Source organism: Schistocerca nitens, chromosome 2 (assembly GCF_023898315.1).
Source record: "Schistocerca nitens isolate TAMUIC-IGC-003100 chromosome 2, iqSchNite1.1, whole genome shotgun sequence".
NCBI classification, from domain to species: Eukaryota; Metazoa; Arthropoda; class Insecta; order Orthoptera; family Acrididae; genus Schistocerca; species Schistocerca nitens.
In genome coordinates, this window is record NC_064615.1 from 187,402,041 (window position 1) to 187,420,906 (window position 18,866).

Sequence of the window (18,866 nt, forward strand, 5' to 3'; positions counted from 1 at the left end):
TTAATGACTGTTTTATAAATATTATTTAACAGGAAGAGTGGAGGAAGATTACTGATGTTCAATACCCAGCACAAAATTAGGAAAGTTGAAATATATTTACGGTAAGTACTGATAATATTGATATATCAACAGTGTAATATCAATTTATTAGTATTAATTCTATACAATATTGATATTTCTGATAAACCACTGCCACCCCTATTTGGGACTCATATTAAACAGGACTGAGTAGGAATATTTAGCATACAAAAAGAAGAGCAACACAATTGGTCACATGTTCGTCCCACTTCTGTCACAGAGCAACACAGACATGCTGAAAAACTTGAACTGCCTTATGCTTGAAAATAAGATGGAACCTACCTCATAAAACACTACGCAAAGTTTCAAGAACCACAGAGAGAGAGAGAGAGAGAGAGAGAGAGAGAGAGAGAATACATGTGCTAGATCTAGAAACAGAGATAATACTAAAAGCTAGACCAATCTTCAGATATTTAAATGTGTCCATGCGCCAATAATCTTTCATCTAATAGTGAATTGTTGCCTGCTCTCAATGTTTATTTGCTATTTGCTTCACAGAATTTGTAGGGTGATGCACATAATTTAGATCACAAGGGGATAAAGGTAGAGAAGCCGCAACTGCTTGATAACACAGGTGAATGCCACCAGGTGACAACATGCATCCTGGTCCAGTCGTGTTGTGTGCTGTCAGTGACAATGCAGAGTGCCACCTAACCAGAGGAAGAAGTCAACTTTGGATTCTTTCTGAGAAGACTCAAAAAAAGTCTGTCATCATTTGGTTTAGGGTGTAGACCCAGCAGTAATAGGCTGGTACTGCGTTGGTAAAAGTGTAATTTGTGTGTGTGTGTGTGTGTGTGTGTGTGTGTGTGTGTGTGTGTGTGTGTGTGTAATAACTTTTTAAACAGCACTTGTTGCTGTCAGTATCAAGACTGCTTCAGTCCATGACAGTGGCACCCAAGACATTCAATAAAATGGAGACGTTTGATGCCAAAACCTGAGTAAGCTTGCTCAAATTTGGTTTATGCTACGGAAGGTGGTGATGGAGTCATAAAACTTTTCTGAACTGCGCTGGTGACTCATTTTGCCCCTATGAAACTCTCAAAAAATTCTTAAGAAAATTGACTGTGAGGTCTTCCTGATCATCCTTAAGGAATGAAGATGGAGGGGGGGGGGGGGGGGGGGGGGGAAGGCGGGGATAATATTGTTAGCTCTCGATACTATTAATCCCTGAGTCAAGTCTCATTTAAGTCACTATATTTTTCACTTTTTTCCATTCAATTTTATACATATGTCATTTAAAATACACAAAATATGTACTTATTAACACATACTCAATTCAATTTTTATGAAAAATGTGCACCCATGTTCTTATTTCAAATTGCACATCACACACAAAAATCCAGTTTTCACTGAAACTATAAATCCTTAATTATTGACTTTTTATAAAGGATTGTTAATAAAGATTATTTAAATTTAAATGATCTTTTTTCACCTTAGTGTATTTTACATTTCACAGACGTGCTGGTAGAACATGCAACTCTGTTTAAAAATTTACACATCCAGGATCAAACATCAGCCATCCACGTGACAGTCAATCATTCAACCATGCAGCCACATGGCTCGGCAAAAATACGACCTTGCTCCAGGGTATTAACGGCACTCTGAAAACTTCAAAGCCTATTTTCTTGAGAATTTTTGAGAGGTGCACTGAATTTCTTTGGGATATTGGTATTATAGTTCTGAACTTCATGTGCCAAAAAAATCCAAATGTCATGTGGTCCCCTTGTTCATCCAAAAAGTCCGAGACAGATTTTATTTCTGGTGTACAAGCAATGTCAGTGCAACAACTGCGGTGGCAACTTGAATTAACAACTGTAAGCAACATATGTGCATTCGACCAGCCAGTTGTGAGCAAGCATTGTCGAGTAGTGGAAGTGCAATCCTAATGTGTCAACACTGTTGTGTCACTAATGCAATGAAGCAAGCAGATGGAGCAATGAACAGTGATTTGATTTAAAGTTGTACTCAGCAGAATGGCTATGGAGACATCTGAGTCTACGAAGTCAACCTAAGGTATTAATTGTTTAAGTTGTGCGGGGTGTTTGATTAGTTTAAACATTTTAGAGGCTGACAAGAGATTATGGCATCCCACCTCACGTTCATCCAACAGAAACATTGAGAACATTTGTGGTCTTTTGAAAAGCAAGCATCATCATCTCTCACACAGAGCTATAGCTAAAGAATTGAAAATCTCTAAATCAAGTGCTCAAGGCATTCTCCAGAATGTTTCACCAAGGAGAAAAGTGTGTGCAAAGTCTGCCTTGCATACCTTGACTTCTGATCAAAAACAACATGTGGATGCCTGCTGCGACTTCACTGAAATAAAAAAACGCAGACAATTGTTTTCTGGAATGGTTTGCCAAGACGGGGTGTATACAGGGACAAGGAAAAAAAAAACAACCAGATTTCCTGGTTAAAAAGTACAATTTCTCCCAGGTGAAAATACACATTTTCCCTGTTTAAGTTACTGTAAACTTTTCCTCAGAACTGTAAAACTTATCAAGCTTTGAATAGTTTAGGTTTTACAGACCGCCGTAGAACTTCTGGGCACTTTAGAAAACGAAAACAAACAAACACACACACACACACACACACACACACACACACACACACACACACACACACACAAAACAACAATGCATACGCACATTTTGGGACAAGTTTCAATGTGCAGCAACATGTACACTGCCTATTTTCGTATTACAAAAGTATATATTGAAGTTCCAGCAATCACAGCACTTTAGTGAAATCGATATTGCAATGCTTTTGCATGCCAGTCATAGCTCATATCACATGATCTCTCCAGCCAATGACAGCAGATGTTCAGAGGACAGGGCACGTGATGTAGTCAGCCAATAGCATCACTGTTATGAAGCATTAACACAAAAGTAGGAAAAATTAATGGTTTAAATTAATGTACATAGTGTAGCTACAAGAGAAGCTCAGCTTTCACGTATAGTATTTGTCTTTTTTGTATTTGTTACACTTTAAGATACATCACGCAAATGTGCCAGTAAAATTTTAAATAATGACGTAAATATCTGGTCTTCAAAATGTTAAGCTTTAAATGAGAGTCAAACACTCTGTGATTTAAGAAATTCAAAGGACAGTCTTGCATAAAATTAAATTTACTTTGAAGTAACACTTTTCAAACCCACCATTCACAATATTTTCCCGTGACCTGGTAGAATTCATTTCACCAATTATCTGGCAATGCCAGAAAACACGTGTTATTGCCCACGCGCAACTACGATGACGTAGGAAGCCCGTATGTATATAGCATTTACAGATTTTGCATAGCATTAAAGATGTAGGCCCAACCTGATATAAACTTTTCGGGATGCAAATTATCTTGGAGTACCGCTGTATTAGCTCGTGTTTGGTTCTTTATTATGGCGTAATGCCATATGTGCCGGAAGATGAAAATGTGCATTTGAAATTTAGCAAATAGTTGAAACTAGCCAATGGTGTGGAATGAAACACTTCGTTTCAAATAAATTTACTGCCTCTGCAAAAAAGACTAATAAAAGGCAAATTTATTTAGCAGATCGACAAAAATAACTTCATTGTTCTGCAAGGCAATTAATGCTTGACTGCCAAAAATGTGGAAATAAAATAAAATCAGCAATCTGAAACTAGCCTTCCGTAATTATGTGAATTATTTTAATTCACTTGATAGCTCCCAGCCACAGAATTATATTTCTGTTTTCATTTAACATGAAAGCTGTAAATAAAGAGTAAATAGCAAAATCACTAGAAGTGGACACTATTCCCCCTCCCCACTACAACTCAGACTTCTCTGCGCATGTGCAAATCTGGCAGCTTGGGCACGCCAGAAAAATTTTTCCGCTTAGTATCTGGCTGCTTGTTGGTACTGATGATACAGCTAACACTCCTAACAGTCGCACTTCAAGTAGGCAAAAGCGGTAGAGGGTACTGCTCATACGCGACTCAACAGTGCACGCGCAAGAGCCCACTAGCAACTCGTCAAACGAACCTGATGTGAACAGCTGTGACGTCACGGTCATTGAAAGCAGTTTGTTATGAAGACTTGCATAGTCTTCGTCCTGTAGTCTTGACATGTTTCGCTGTTGGCAGCCACTTGCGGGTGCACTGTGTTTCATTGTTGGAAATGGCACATTTCCTATGCAGCTTACATTTTAATTTTTTTGTCTCGTTTATATTTTATGGCAGCAGTATTGTTCTACAGTGGTGGGATATAGTAAAATTATTTGTCAGAGTATCAGTTCTTACCAGTCAAAATTACAAAAATTTAACTGAAAACTAAAACAATGAAAAATTCCCAGGTTTTTCCCAGTTGTCTCCCAGATGAAAAAAATTCCCAGGTTTTTCCCAGTTTTCTCCCGGATGAAAAAATTCCCGGGTTTTTCCCAGATTTCCCAGTTGTCCCGGGGTGTATACACCGTGCAAGACAAAAGGACACGCAAATGACAATATTGAAAGCGAAGCCTATGCTCCTCACAGTTCGTGATGCTCATAGCATTACCCACAGGGAATTTGTTCCCACTAGCACCCCTGTAAAGACCCAGTATTATCTGGGTGTCATCAATCAGTTGTGCAAGAGGATTCAGAGAGTTAATCTGCTACAATGGAAGAGGAGGGATTTCTTCTTGCTGCATGACAATGCACTTTCTCACATGGTTTCTGGAGAAACAAGAAGTGCCAGTTCTCAATAAGCACCCATATTCACCCGATTTGACACCAAATGACCCCTTTTAATTCTCAAAATAATAATTCAGACGAAGGGTGAACACTTTGATGATACAGTCATCATTAAAGTCAATGCAACACATGAGGTGAAAACAATATGGAGAGGGACTTTTCTGAGTTTCACTGCGCATGTTGCATGTTATACTCAAATTGGGGGGCTGGGCGAGACTGTACAACACCTGCAGCATTCATACTAACATCTTAAATTTTCTTTTTTTTATTACTCCAATAACTTTTTGGACTGATGGAGTAGGTGATCTTCAAATTATTGTTGGTAAATTGTAAAGAAAGATTCTGCAGTTAAAAGCAGACAAATGGGGGCTTGGTTATCTGAATGAGTAGCATAAGATAATTCATGACACATATGCTCAACACGGAACTCGCCGCCGCCGCCGCCGCCACTGCCACCACCCACCACCGTGCGTCAAGGAAAGCTAATGAGTCCATAAGAGTGTGTTTTTGGAAAACTTAAAGGTGCTACTGCACTGGGCTAAAGGACTGATTTTCATATGTTAGAAACTGTAAAACTGACGAGTACTGGGAGACACACATGACCTCATTAGCACAAAACATATATGCACAAGAGTAGATATAGATGTGTAGTGTCTGTTCTAACACTGGTGGCACAGTGGTTGGATAAATTACACGATTACATGACATTTGGCCATCTGCAGGTGTTGAAATAAAACAATAGCGAAGGTTGAAAATTTGTGCCAGACCAGTGCACTAATCTGGATGCTCTGCTTCTCTAGAACAATTACCCAACAGCTTCGGCCATCAAGACAAACTTTCCGTCTGACTCAAATTCTCAACCTGTCACATGCAAGTAGTGCCCCATCTATTACTCCCACTGCTCATATCATTCTCCAAGTTCCACAGGCAGCAGCCAATCCCAGCAAGAGGTAATGAACGAATGAAGACATTTGCTTCCATTAACAAGTTGGTACTCCTGCTGCACAAAGACAGTGAAATGACACACAGGTGATCCAGTGTTTTCTTTGACCCAGAGTAGCCACCACTGATCCTCTGTCATGTACATCTATTCGCAATCAAATGATGGACAATGATGGTGGTTTCTTTCTTTTTGCCTATCGTACTCAAGTATGTGACAAAACTAATGTGTTTGACTATCTTGGTACATGCAACTTCTCTAGAATAAATGATAATTAATCGAAATGATATCAACAACACCTGAGGTGGGGGGTGCAGGGTGGGGTGGGGTAGGGTAGGGTAGGATGGTGCGGGGTAGGGTGGTGTGGGGTAGGGTGGTGTGGGGAATTCCCAGAATTTTCGCGGTGAGGTATGGAGAGATGTGGGAGGCAGGGAGCGGTTGGTGGGAAGCATCTAGCAGCTCGTGGTGCAGTGGGGAGCCGTTTGTGGGCTGAGGGGGCAGGTGGCAGACGGCTGGGTACGTGTTTTCACAGACTAGTGCATGAGATAGCAACACACAGCTAGCTGACACGAATTGGGTGGGGGTACTAGACAAGGCATGGTGTCTTCTCCCCCCCCCCACACACACACACACTAGTGGGGGGGGGGGGGGTAGGCACAGAAAGTTACCTTAGGTTTAGACCAGGGAGGTTACAGGGGCGAAGGATGTGCTGTAAGGATAGCTCCCATCTGCACAGCTCAGGAGCCATTTAAATCTTCCATGTTGTGCTCCACTGCACGTTGTGCCACTGGGTGGTCCATCTTGTTTTTTGGCAACAGTTTGGCACTGACCATTCATTCTTGTTGACAGCTGGTTGGTTGTAATATCAATTTTAAACACTGTGCAGTAGTTGCAGCAGAGCTGCCATATAACACGGCTGCTGTCACAGGCGGCCCGGGTGGAATAGGATAAGCCTGTGATGGGACTGAAGTATGTATTGCTGGGTGAGTGGATAGGGCAGGTCTTGCATCTGGCTCTTCCACAAGGGTATGATCCCTGTGGCATGGGTTTGTAGATGGGAGTGGCATAGGGATGGACTAAGATGCTGTGGAGGTTGGGTGGGCAGTTGAACACCATTTTAGGAGGGGATGCAAGTATCTTGGGTATGATGTCCTCATTTCTGGGCAGGATGATAAATAATCAAAGCCCTGACAAAGGACGTGGCTTAGTCGTTCCAATACCGGGCAGTATAAGGTGACAAAGGGGGTGCTTCTCTGTTATTGGTTCTTGGGATGGATGTGAGGAGCAGGTGTGAGTGGAGATATGGCTCGGGAGATCTTTGTGTACTGCAAAGGCCTTTGTGAGGCCTTCAGCATACTGGACAAGGGAGTTTTCATCATTGCAGATGCATCTGCCACAGGTGGCCAGGCTGTATGGAAGGGATTTTTTGGTGTGGAAGGGTTGGCAGCTGTCAAAGTGTAGATACTGGTGGTGATTGGTGGGTTTGATGTGGACTGAAGTCCGTTCCTGTGTATCACACACACCGGCATTGTGAGGGCAAGATTAGAGTAATTATAGCACGCACAGGCATTTAAACAATCATTCTTCCTGCACTCCGTACATGAATGAAATGGGAAGAAACCTTAGTAACAGCTACAATGGGATGTATCCACTGCCATGCACTCTGCAGTGGTCTGCAGAGTGTAGATGTAGAACTAGGTTCACATGGCATTAAATTGGGGTAACTTGATATGTGATGGTTGTGACAAGGGTCCAGTAACTACTGCAAAACTCTTCAGTAGAACAATGTCAGGTCTTTTTTCCATTCTACTATATCATGGAAGATATAGGTTCTTTAGCTTGCTGTAGTTTAATTTTGCATACTGGGCCATTCCATCTCAAGCAGGGTGTATATGTGGACGAAGAAAAAAAATTCCCGGAATTTTTGCGGATTTCCTGGTTAAAAATACACTTTCTCCCAGATGAAAATACACTTTTTCTGTGGTAAGTGATAGTATAATTTTCCTCAGAACTGTAAAACTTATCAATTCTTTCAATGGTTGTGGTTTTACACACCGGCGTAGAATTCCCTGGCACTTTAGAAAACGAAACTCAGAGGAAAAGACATGTTTTGGAAAGATGTCTGACGTGCAGCAACATGTACACTGCATATTTTCGTATTGCACAAAAGTATAAATTCGAATTCCACCAAACACTGCATGTTAGTTTCCGAAGGATTGAAATTGAGACTGTGATGCGCTTTTGTAAACCAGCCGTAGTGCTCATGTCAAGAGATCCCGCCAGCCAATGACAGAGGATATTCAGAGCATAGGATATGTGATGTAGTCGGCCAATAGCAACATCACTGTTAAGCAGCACGAACACACAAATAAGAAAAGGTAATGGTTTAAATTAACATACATAGTGCTGCTACAAGAAAAGAAAAGCTTACACATATAATAATGGTCTCTAAGATTAATAAGCTGCAAGAGAAGCTAAGCTTCCACACATAATGTTGATCTTTTTTGTGCGTGTTACTCTTAAAGATACATCACACAAATGTGCCAGTAAAATTTTTAACGACGACATAAATGTCTGATCTTCTGGGCTCGAAAATATTCTAAATGGTCGTCCTCAAAGATTTGATTTTTGAATGAGAGTCAAACGCTCTGCGATTTAAGATATTCATCGGACATTCACGCGCAGAGTTCATCTTGCATAAAAGGAAATTTTCTTTGAAAGTAACGCTTTTCAAACAACCATTCGGAATATTTTCCTGCGACCTGTTAGAAATAGTTTCGTTTCAGCAGTTGCGAGGGAGCGCCAGATAACAGGCAACGCCGAGAATGCACAGCTACGATGACGCAGGAAGCCCGTACATTCGTACGTGCAAAACATTACAAGATCTTACATTATATCATAAAAAAAAAAACAAGGCATTAGAAGATACGCCAGGAGCATGGGAATTTTGGGAGCCATACTAAAATGCATAATTCGGCTTAAAGGGCACATTCGTATGTCCAGATTCAGATGTACATTTTCTTGGAGTACCAGTACTGTATTATTTCATGTTTGGTTCTTTACTATAGCATAATGCCATACACGCTAGAAGATGAAAACGTGAACTTGAAATGCAGCGAACAGTTGAAACTAGCCAACAGTGTGGAATTAAACACTTCGTTTCAAACAAATTGACTGCCTCAGCAGAAAAGATTAATAAAAGACAAATTTCTTTAACAAACCGACAAAAATAACTTCATTGCTCTGCAAGGCGATTAACACTTGACTGTCAGAAAGGTGGCAACAAAATAAAATCTGAAATTAATAACATATTCCAGCCTTCCGTAATTATGTGAATGTATTTTAATTCACTTGATAGCTCCCGGCCACAGAAATCCGTTTTGTTTTCATTTGACGTGCGAGCAATAAACGAAGAGGAAACAGCAGAATCACTTAACGTAAACACATGGAGACTACCACCTCCCCACTACAACTCAGACTGCTCTGTGCATCAGGTCCGGATCTACCATATTTTCGAACCTGGGCAATATTAGATAGTGGCGCTACCCCACCCTCGAGCGTTTGAGGTAAGGCGCCAAAAATTAAAAAAATCGACTTTTCAAAAATACCTTCATTCTGTAGCGCACATTTTTCTGAAGAGGGAACATAAGACATGTTATTTGGTCTTAAGTGTGCCAAAGTGCAGTACCACGCCTCTTCACACAGCATTCTTCCATCACGCGTCTCCCTATTTCGCTCTGTGGAATTCAAACGCATAATATTTTGTAATGCGTGCCATCAAACTATATTCAGGCCACTGGAAATTAAAATGTACTGTGATGCCTCTCGTACTCACAGTCGGCCGGTTTGACATCCTGCCCCTCATAAAAAGAATCTCGCAATTAATACTGGATGGGATTATTTTTAACCGGCAGAGCAAGAACTCTTCAGAAACCTGCAGTCTTTACTGCCTATTAGCTAGTAATTTGCAGTTCTGTGTGACATGAAATTAAATATAGGATACATAAAACGAGTAAAGACAAGAGACAAGATAGATAGTACACATTTCTTCAATCCGTAAGTCCTAGCTTCCCCCCCCCCCCCCCCCCCCCATGTAATCGAAAAGCAGTAGTACGAAATTTTTATACAAATTTGGAACCGTCATATTCTTCCATAATTTGTGTGAGTCCATTTCTTCTCCTTCCTCATTCTAACAAACAATCTTGTCATCACTAATTCTGTAACTATTCCTGCCAGTGTCAAAACTTATTCTTTGGTTAACTTCACTAACCCTGCCACAATCACCGCTTTAGTTATCCCACATTTATTCTCCGGTTAGGCGTTATAACGTGTTCGTACAACGCGTTTTCTACACTATTCCCAGAATAGAATAGAACTTTAGTGGCTGCTAGCTGGGGTCTGTATAACTGGCCCTTAGTAGTGTAGTGGTCTGGCCAAAAATTTTCTGTCAAAACTTCACTTTCTTGGATACACGGAGAAGACAATAAGTGATTTTTGTTGCCTGTTATTCCTGTTAGTCGTCTATTTCCACTCTGGTAGTCTGAATCTATGGAATTCGCTAGTAATTATAACAATGCTGATAATTTACAAACCCAGTCAACCACATAAAAAGTGATTGGCATTCACCCGTTCGACTTCATTCCACTCAGCTCGTATAGACCCGTCCCCTTTGTCTGCAGGAAAGTTTATTTCTAGATGCGACGGGGATTCCCCTGGCAGAGACATCACGTACACTATGCACGTGTTCAAAAATCAACTTATGATTCATTCAGAAATCAACTTAGAATTTGTTTGTGAAGAAAGGTCTTTTTCCTCAATAATATGAATTTGCCCCTCTGAAACTGCCACCTGGGGCAGATATCCGGGTTTGCCCCCGGCCCCTAGTTCCGGGCCTGTTGGGCATATGTGAATCTGACAGCTTAGGCGCACCAGTAAAATTTTTCTGAATAGTGTCTGGCTGCTTGCTGCTACTGCCACACTTCTGTAGCCAGAAGCAGGAGAAGGTACTTCTCATACGCGACTCAACTCCACATGCACATAAGCTCACTCGCAACCGCTAATCATTCCACTTGGGACCTGTGGAATGGTACATTAGCTTATTTGTTTTAGTTGTAAATATTTGTCATGTATTGTTGTTTTTGTGACATGTTCCACATCCTGGAGGACCACCTCACTACAGATCAATTGGAATGAAAGTAAATCTAATCTAATCTAAAAACGAATCTAATGTAAACAGTTGTGACGTTACGCTCATCGGAGGCAATTTGTTGTTGTTATGTTACATTGCATAGCTTCCTAAAGCCTTTGACACATTTTGCTGTTGGCAGACACTTGTATGAGCACTGTGTTTTGTTGTTGTACTGGTGCATTTCCTTTGCAACTTATGTTTTATTTTCTTTTTTTTTTTTTTCCTCTCTCTCATTCGTTTTTTATTGCTGCAGTATTATTCTGCAGTAGCAAGACACAGTAATATTCTTTGTCAGAGTATTGGTTTTTACCAGTCAAAGTTACAAAAATTCAAAAATTTAACTGAAAACTAAAACAATGAAAAATTCCCGGAATTCTAAAAAATTCCCAGGTTTTTCCCGGTTTTCTTCTGGATGAAAAAATACCCGGGTTTTTCCTGGATCTTCCGGTTGTCCCGGGTTGTATACACCCTGTCAAGTCATCTAGGCCATGACACCCATTATCTAGTTGTGAACTTGAGATTTTGTGTACTGCTTTCGTATCTAATATCATGAACTTCTGCCAATTTTTATTGCATTATATACATTCTATTGGTAGCAATTGCTGAAAGTTTGATGTAATGCGTTACTTCAAAGCAAACTGTAAAAAATTTGAAAACTGGCTGCAGTTTTTAACAAAAAATGGTATGCTGACAGTTTTTCCCTGAATATCCTTTCAGACGTGCAGTTTCTGAAAACATGTTAGAATTGTCCAATTAAATTTTTGTAAATTAACTTTATTGTTAAATTAGAAAAAATATTTTGTACAACTGCCCCTCTGGAAAACACAGAAAAAATTAGAAAGTGATCTACAAATAATTAAGTTTCATCACACAAAAAATCAGTTTTGAGAAATGAATGGCACTGGGGAAAAAAATTATCCTGGAGAGAAATACAATTACTACCCAACAGACATTAACAACTTAAGTACACATAACAAAATCCAAATTGAACAAGAAGTGTAATTTATGAAACAAAATTACACATTATAAAATACAGGGCAACTTGCACATTACATGACATATGAACACTTTCTTACCTCTGCAATAACCAAATTAACTCAATTTAAAAATACATAGCATTTTGTTTATAATACTTAAGCATTTTGTCCTTTTTTTTGGGTATGAAAACCACTTTTCTTCCACCAACTTTGAGGACACTCTGCTCAGAGAATAAGTACGGCCTGTTGCTGTGGTTATACCAACTTCACACAGAATATGATAGAAAGAAACATCACAAACATCATTATCAGGCCAACAGCAGGACGGGGATGGTCCGTGAGGATGCATGAACCTTACTGTAACATCTCCTTCTTCACAATTCACCTTCTCAACAATTCCCAAATACCAAGAAAAGTCATATGTACATGGAACATAGCAGTTAGGCTGCACAGTGCATTCTGGCATTAGTGTCTAAAGTGCATCTGAGAAATCATGCACAATACTAAAATCCATATCACAGCCCAGCCTTTTTGCTCCAACCTTGGTTGGTGATATTGGTACAATGTGATGCATAGGTCTTGTTCCAGGAATTGTTTTTGCACTTGTGAAGCGCTCAGAAAGATAATGTCTGACTTGTACAGTTTCATCTTTTGAAACAAAGATAACTGAAATGCCTTGCAGGTTCTCACGTCCAAATTCAAATACTGTGAAGCTGTAAGTATTTGGTCTTTATAAACTCTTTGCAAACTTGTTTTTGTGATAAGTCTTAACAGTGCCACCAATACCAACCATCATAGGGAGATTTGCCATGACTGGGAGCAAAAAAGGACCAGCTGCATTTTACATTGAAGTCATGTTCATGGTAGCAGATATTTCTGAAATTCTTACAATTTTTATATTGTGCAGCACCACCATCAGTGAAATATTCAACATATGCAAGATTAATTTCTGGGAATTCACACTTAAAAAAAAATTCAGTACAGTCTTCTAATGTCTGGTACACCAAGGCAACGTCATATTCGAGATCATCAGAAACAATACAAATACTTTTTGCATGCAACTGTTTGTCCTTTTTGTAACATACATGGACAGTGCGAAGAGTGCAGCTGCCATTGTTCCAATTGTACCCCTGTACTTCATCTTCAACAACAAAACTGAGATTTTCGCTGAATTCCACTAAAATTAACACTGATCGATCATCAAGTGTTTCCTTCTTCATTTTCAGATAATCAGATTGTGATTGAGAAATAAAAGAGCATGGAGTAATTTTTTCAATTTCCTTAATTAATGTATCACAGAATTCTGATAGAGAAGTGATTTTAACACTTACAGTTATTCGATCAGTTGATACCCATTGATTGTACTGAACCATCTTCTGTTTCATTTTCTAAGTGAGTTTTAAGCAATGAACTGACAGGGAATTTTTTACACAGACGAAGCATACAGGCTCAGTTATTTACATCACATATTATTTTAATTAGATCTTGGCATGTTTCTTTAACAGAAATAGAATTTAGAAGCAATTTAACATTTTGGTAGTAAATGCACATATACATGGTATGTGTTCCTGATGATCCTGCAAGTATACACTGTTTTGGTCGAAGAGAAGCAAATTTTGAGAATCCTACTTTTGTCTTTAGGATACTTAACACAGTTCAGTTAAATTACTTAAAACAAGATGCTTTTGTTCATACGTATTTTTGCTGGTGCTCACTTTGTCTTTTTCCCAGGCATTATTCTTGTGTTTTAATCATCCAAATTAAAACTCTTTACTTTTGCACTGTATCACGTGGCAATGTCTTTCCTCTTTTCTGCTCAGCCATCGATAAAATGCCCTTCTCCATTAAAAGAGCTCTTTCTTGTCGTACCAAATATTCAGAAACCCGAAATTTGGAACTGACTTTCTGTCGAGACCAAGTTGGTAGCACAAGAGTCAGTAACTGAATTTTTTCACACTTATTTGCATATTCAATTTTTTATTTGATTTTGTCCATGAGTTGATCATGATGTTTTGCCTTTTCTTCCAGTTCTGTTAAATCACTGTCAGGGATAGTGCTTGCATCAGCAGCCAGCTCAACTTGATATGTATGTGAAATTTTAGTTTTCGGAGTGTTAAGCAGCAAATTATTGTGGGATAACGTTTATTCCAGTAAGATACGCAGATGTGGAGCCGGTGGTTGAAAGGAGGCTGCAGAATTGTGCCTTAGTGATGACTCATAGCATAGCTGTCACTACGAGCCAGCATGAGAACGGGCTGCCACGTCATCTAGTACGAACGTAAATTAATACCCCCTATGAATCTAAATAAACTATAGACATGAATATAATAGAGGGAAACATTCCACGTGGGAAAAATATATCTAAAAATAAAGATGATGTGACTTACCAAACGAAAGTGCTGGCAGGTTGATAGATACACAAACAAACACAAACATACACACAAAATACAAGCTTTCGCAACCAACGGTTGCTTCATCAGGAAAGAGGGAAGGAGAGGGAAAGACGAAAGGATGTGGGTTTTAAGGGAGAGGGTAAGGAGTCATTCCAATCCCAGGAGTTGGCTGGCTCTGAGCACTATGCGACTTAACTTCTGAGGTCATCAGTCGCCTAGAACTTAGAACTAATTAAACCTAACTAACCTAAGGACATCACACACATCCATGCCCGAGGCAGGATTCGAACCTGCGACCGTAGCGGTCGCTCGGTTCCAGACTGCAGCGCCAATCCCGGGAGTGGAAAGACTTACCTTAGGGGGAAAAAGGACAGGTATACACTCGCGCGAGCACACACACACACATATCCATCCGTACATACACAGACACAAGCAGACATTTGTAAAGGCAAAGAGTTTGGGCAGAGATGTCAGTCGAGGTGGAAGTACAGAGGCACCGTTGGTTGCGAAAGCTTGAATTTTGTGTGTATGTTTGTGTTTGTTTGTGTATCTATCAACCCGCCAGCGCTTTCGTTTGGTAAGTCACATCATCTTTTTTTTTAGATATAAATAAACTATAGTAAATATTATCCAATTAGTTTCAAATTTGGTATACTACTTTCTGTTATTCAGTAGAAGATTTCAGCTTTTTATTGGTTATAGTTTCAGAGATTGAAAAAAATTACTTAAAAGTCATAAAACCGACATTCACTCAGTTTACAAAACTTTGATAGGAGTAATAACAGTTGGTCTTTTGTTATCATTTGAACCCAAAACCAGAATTTTCAGTATATAAAATAATTTAATGGGATTTTTTCTTTTCATAAACTTTAATTACCTTGCATTTCGTAGTATAAAATTCATGAAAAATTAATATTTGGTTATTACGTTGTCGTGTGAATAAATGGGAATGAATGAGAGTGTTTATGTGGGACGTACGTTAAAATTCCATATTTTCTGTAAAACTTGTTGCAACTGGACAGTGGGAAAGATGTATTGTACCCACGTTGTTGATGATGTATGTCGAGGTGGGCGTGCTTTTGTAAAAGACCAGCCAGAATATCAGTTGGAAGTGTAATTGGTTTCTAAATTAATTTCAATATTATTTTTCATTTCGGTCATTTTTATTAAACAATATATTACTATTTGCATTTGGAATAACGTCAATGACTTTCTGTTTAGCGATTGCCGCTGTTTAGTTTTGCCGCAAGAATGATCTAGAAGGATCATTTTGATTGGTCAGTCAGACTTATCAGCCAGTCAGAATTAAGATGTTCCCATGCACCGAAAGTTGGATAGGCAGGGAGTGGGGTAGCATCGATATAGTCGCTCACTAGCTATCGGACGTATAAGGTCATGTTACATGTCACGGTGCGCATTATGTGTAAAATGAAGGAATACTGAGTTTCTCGCGTTTAGTATGAGTCATGACTAAAGCTGTTGCAGTTAAGCACATTCTGACGAAAGCAGGACTTTTTGGATTGATTTGTTGGAAAGTTATGAGCGTGTGAGATTTCGGCCTTTAGTGAAAAATCAGTGTAGCATATACTGTGTTCATTATGGAATACTTGGCGAGCACTTCTATGATAGAAGGCCACTGATAAGACCGAATGTGAAACTCGCTTATAGTAGTGGATCAGTGATTGCTGGTTTGCGTATTCCATCAGTTCGGGCTGGAAATGGATTTATTGCTGCTTCTGCATGTGAAATTTGTTGTTTTGACTGTGAACTGAGAATGATAGAGTAGTATCTCACTAAATGTGGACTTGATAGCCATTCCCAATTTTTGCCTAAGCAATAAAAAGCCTTGTCTTGGAATTTTCAGACACTTATTAAAGTAAAAAATACACCATATTACTGCCCAAAATATTGATAAATATGGCCCTGAAGAACTGTTTTTCACTACTAGAGTTACATGGCCTCAGCAGGGTAGGTATTAGGTGGCATTTTTCTTCAATGCTCCTTTTTCGCTGCCTAGTAAGTACCTACGATTGCAGAGTGAAGGGACGTTGAACGGCAGCCGTACTGAGGTACGTGGACATTTAATACGACCAATATGAGGTACGAACTGCCCCAGCCTTGCTGCAGGAGCCCCAGCTGCCGATTCCAATTTTCATTTGGCTGCTGCGTACCGACTATGCTAAGCAACTGAATGCTGGAGATACTCCTAAGCTAGTTAAGCTAGTATTGAGCACAGATTTTTCAGGAGTCTGCACCTTCTTCACATGACTGTCAATTATATAGCCTGGCGATGAATCATCACTTGCTCATTTTTCATAGATAAGTTTGATATGGAGTGGGCACATTTTCTCCCCAGGAATAATGCTAAAGCCTCTCATTTTGAAGGTTTTTGCCTTTTCTAAACTAATTTCACACAATCCAGATGAAACAGATCGTTTATGGCACTTGAAGGGTTGACAGCAAATTTTCTTATGTAGAGAGAATCTGCTAAGGTACCTGCCTTTGTGTTTAACACACACACACACACACACACACACACACACACACACGAAACACTTAATTCACAGTATGAAAGACTGTTGCTTCGTCATAATAAAAGTTCTTGTTCTTCACTGGTCAGTTCATCCACACAAGTCACCGCATTATCACATATATCTTGCAGATACTGTCCCAGAAACACTGCCTACTTGTACTTCCCATACTGCTTTAGCCATAAAACCAATATCTGTCATAAATAATTCAAAAAATGCTTGGTGTAACCTAAAAAGTAATTAAATAATGAAAAATCTTTCCATCCCAGTGTTTCATTACAAAAGTATTTCACATTATTATTGAAACATTAGGGGAATTACTTTTCTTTTGGGGTGAATAGTTAAAAACTGCAACAATTGAATTTTCAACCAATAACTGAATCTGGGTACAACCCAGTACAAGAGCTCAGAAATGCATGCTCAGTGAACACGACTTAAAACAAAGGAACTGGATGATGCAATACATGTAGTGTTCCCAGATATGATTTGTTCCTAGGGAAATCCAGTGCAGCCAACTTCAGCAATTTAGTGGTGACATGGTAGTCATGAATTATAAACTTCAATATTTCTTTTACAATAACATTGTTTTTCACACTTCCCATTACTTCTACATCCTGAATTTTTCAAAGTTATCTATGAGGGGGCAATACCTTAAAATTATAATGTCCATGCACAGATTTTGTTTAAAAGAAATAATTTACAATTTTTTCTCGGATGTGGATGATGGATATTCACTACAAGAAGCAGGACTATAAAAATATAAACCTTCTTTTTTTTATATATATATATTTAAAAAAAAGCAGCAGCTTCCGCTGCAAAAACAGTAGGAACTATTGCATTTTTAAATTATAAAGGAGCTAGTCTATGAAAGCCTGAGTCTACACAACTTATTATCATAAATGAAAAAGTAATTGACCTGCTGCATTTACATTTTGGAAATGTGAATATATCTACGTAAACTTACACTATCCAAAATTTCATGGATTTGCGTGACAATGGGTGTCATTTCCTAACATTTCTGGATGATTTGACATGGAATGACCCTATTTGCTTCTTTAAAACACAATATTGAAGTCAAATACCTCTGATAAATCATATTTACCTTGACAAATGCAACATAATGCCCTCCATGAAGTGTTCCGCTGTGTTCCACTACGCCATACAGAGAATACATTATTTGATTTTGATCTGGCCTCACAGTTGGAGACTCCTGAAAAAAGAATGGAAGGGCTCTTAGCAACTGAAACACATATCAGTAACTATTTTATAAATCTGGGTATCAGAAATAAAAGTGTGAGTCTATAAGAAATAATCATTTCAAACGTTCTAAGGCTGTGTGTTTCGTACAATGTCTCCCATTTAGTTACTACAAATGATAGGTAAGTACTACCATGACAAGCATACAAAATATGTATACTGGTTTGAGTGCCCTAATCTGTACGTGCTCCTTAAAGCAGCTTTCACATGATAAGTCATACACAACATTTTGTTAATTGCAGTTTATTTTAAATCACTATGGTTACAACTATGAGCAGAACAAACCAAAATGTTGAAAACGTATTGACAAGGATATGAGAATGCCTGAAATATATTGTGACTGATAGAGCCAGTGGGTTATACTTTATTATAGGCTATGATTGACAGAAATTACGGTGCCAACAGGTATGTCTCCAGGAAGCATCACAGAACTGCTAATAATCTCTATGCACCGGGTGGTTATAATTAGATAGCAGCTACTTACAAAGGTGCAGTGTGCACCGTAATTTTATATTGCAGCAAAACTGGAGAGAGATTCTAATGTGTTAATGCAGAACTGATTAATGCGGGGGAATGGGGGATTGAAATAACTGAGACCGTTTTTTCTGAAGAGTCCCAAAAAATTGTAGAGCACCACTAAGATACATATATTTTACACAAATGTCGACTGCAGATGAAATATCATGTATTCTGGATGTTTGTCTTAAGGCCTACGTGAACTTTCATGGTAGTGTGAAACATAACATGTTTCAGGCAACCTAACAAAACTTCTCACCACTTTTTTTCTGAAGTACAAAACTGTGACTGCACTGTTTGTCA

The 18,866-nt window shown here is 39.0% G+C and overlaps 1 protein-coding gene across 6 annotated transcripts in view; it reads right to left on the reverse strand.

Annotated features, from left to right (window-relative positions):
• The window catches only part of LOC126235873 (ubiquitin carboxyl-terminal hydrolase 45), a 165,624-nt gene that overhangs the window by 20,043 nt on the left and 126,715 nt on the right, over window positions 1-18,866 (reverse strand). For all 6 annotated transcript variants that reach the window (XM_049944778.1, XM_049944780.1, XM_049944777.1 and 3 more), the window contains exon 14: window positions 17,893-18,000. In XM_049944778.1, coding sequence (XP_049800735.1) covers window positions 17,893-18,000 — 108 coding nt within the window. The remainder of the gene's footprint in view (window positions 1-17,892; window positions 18,001-18,866) is intronic.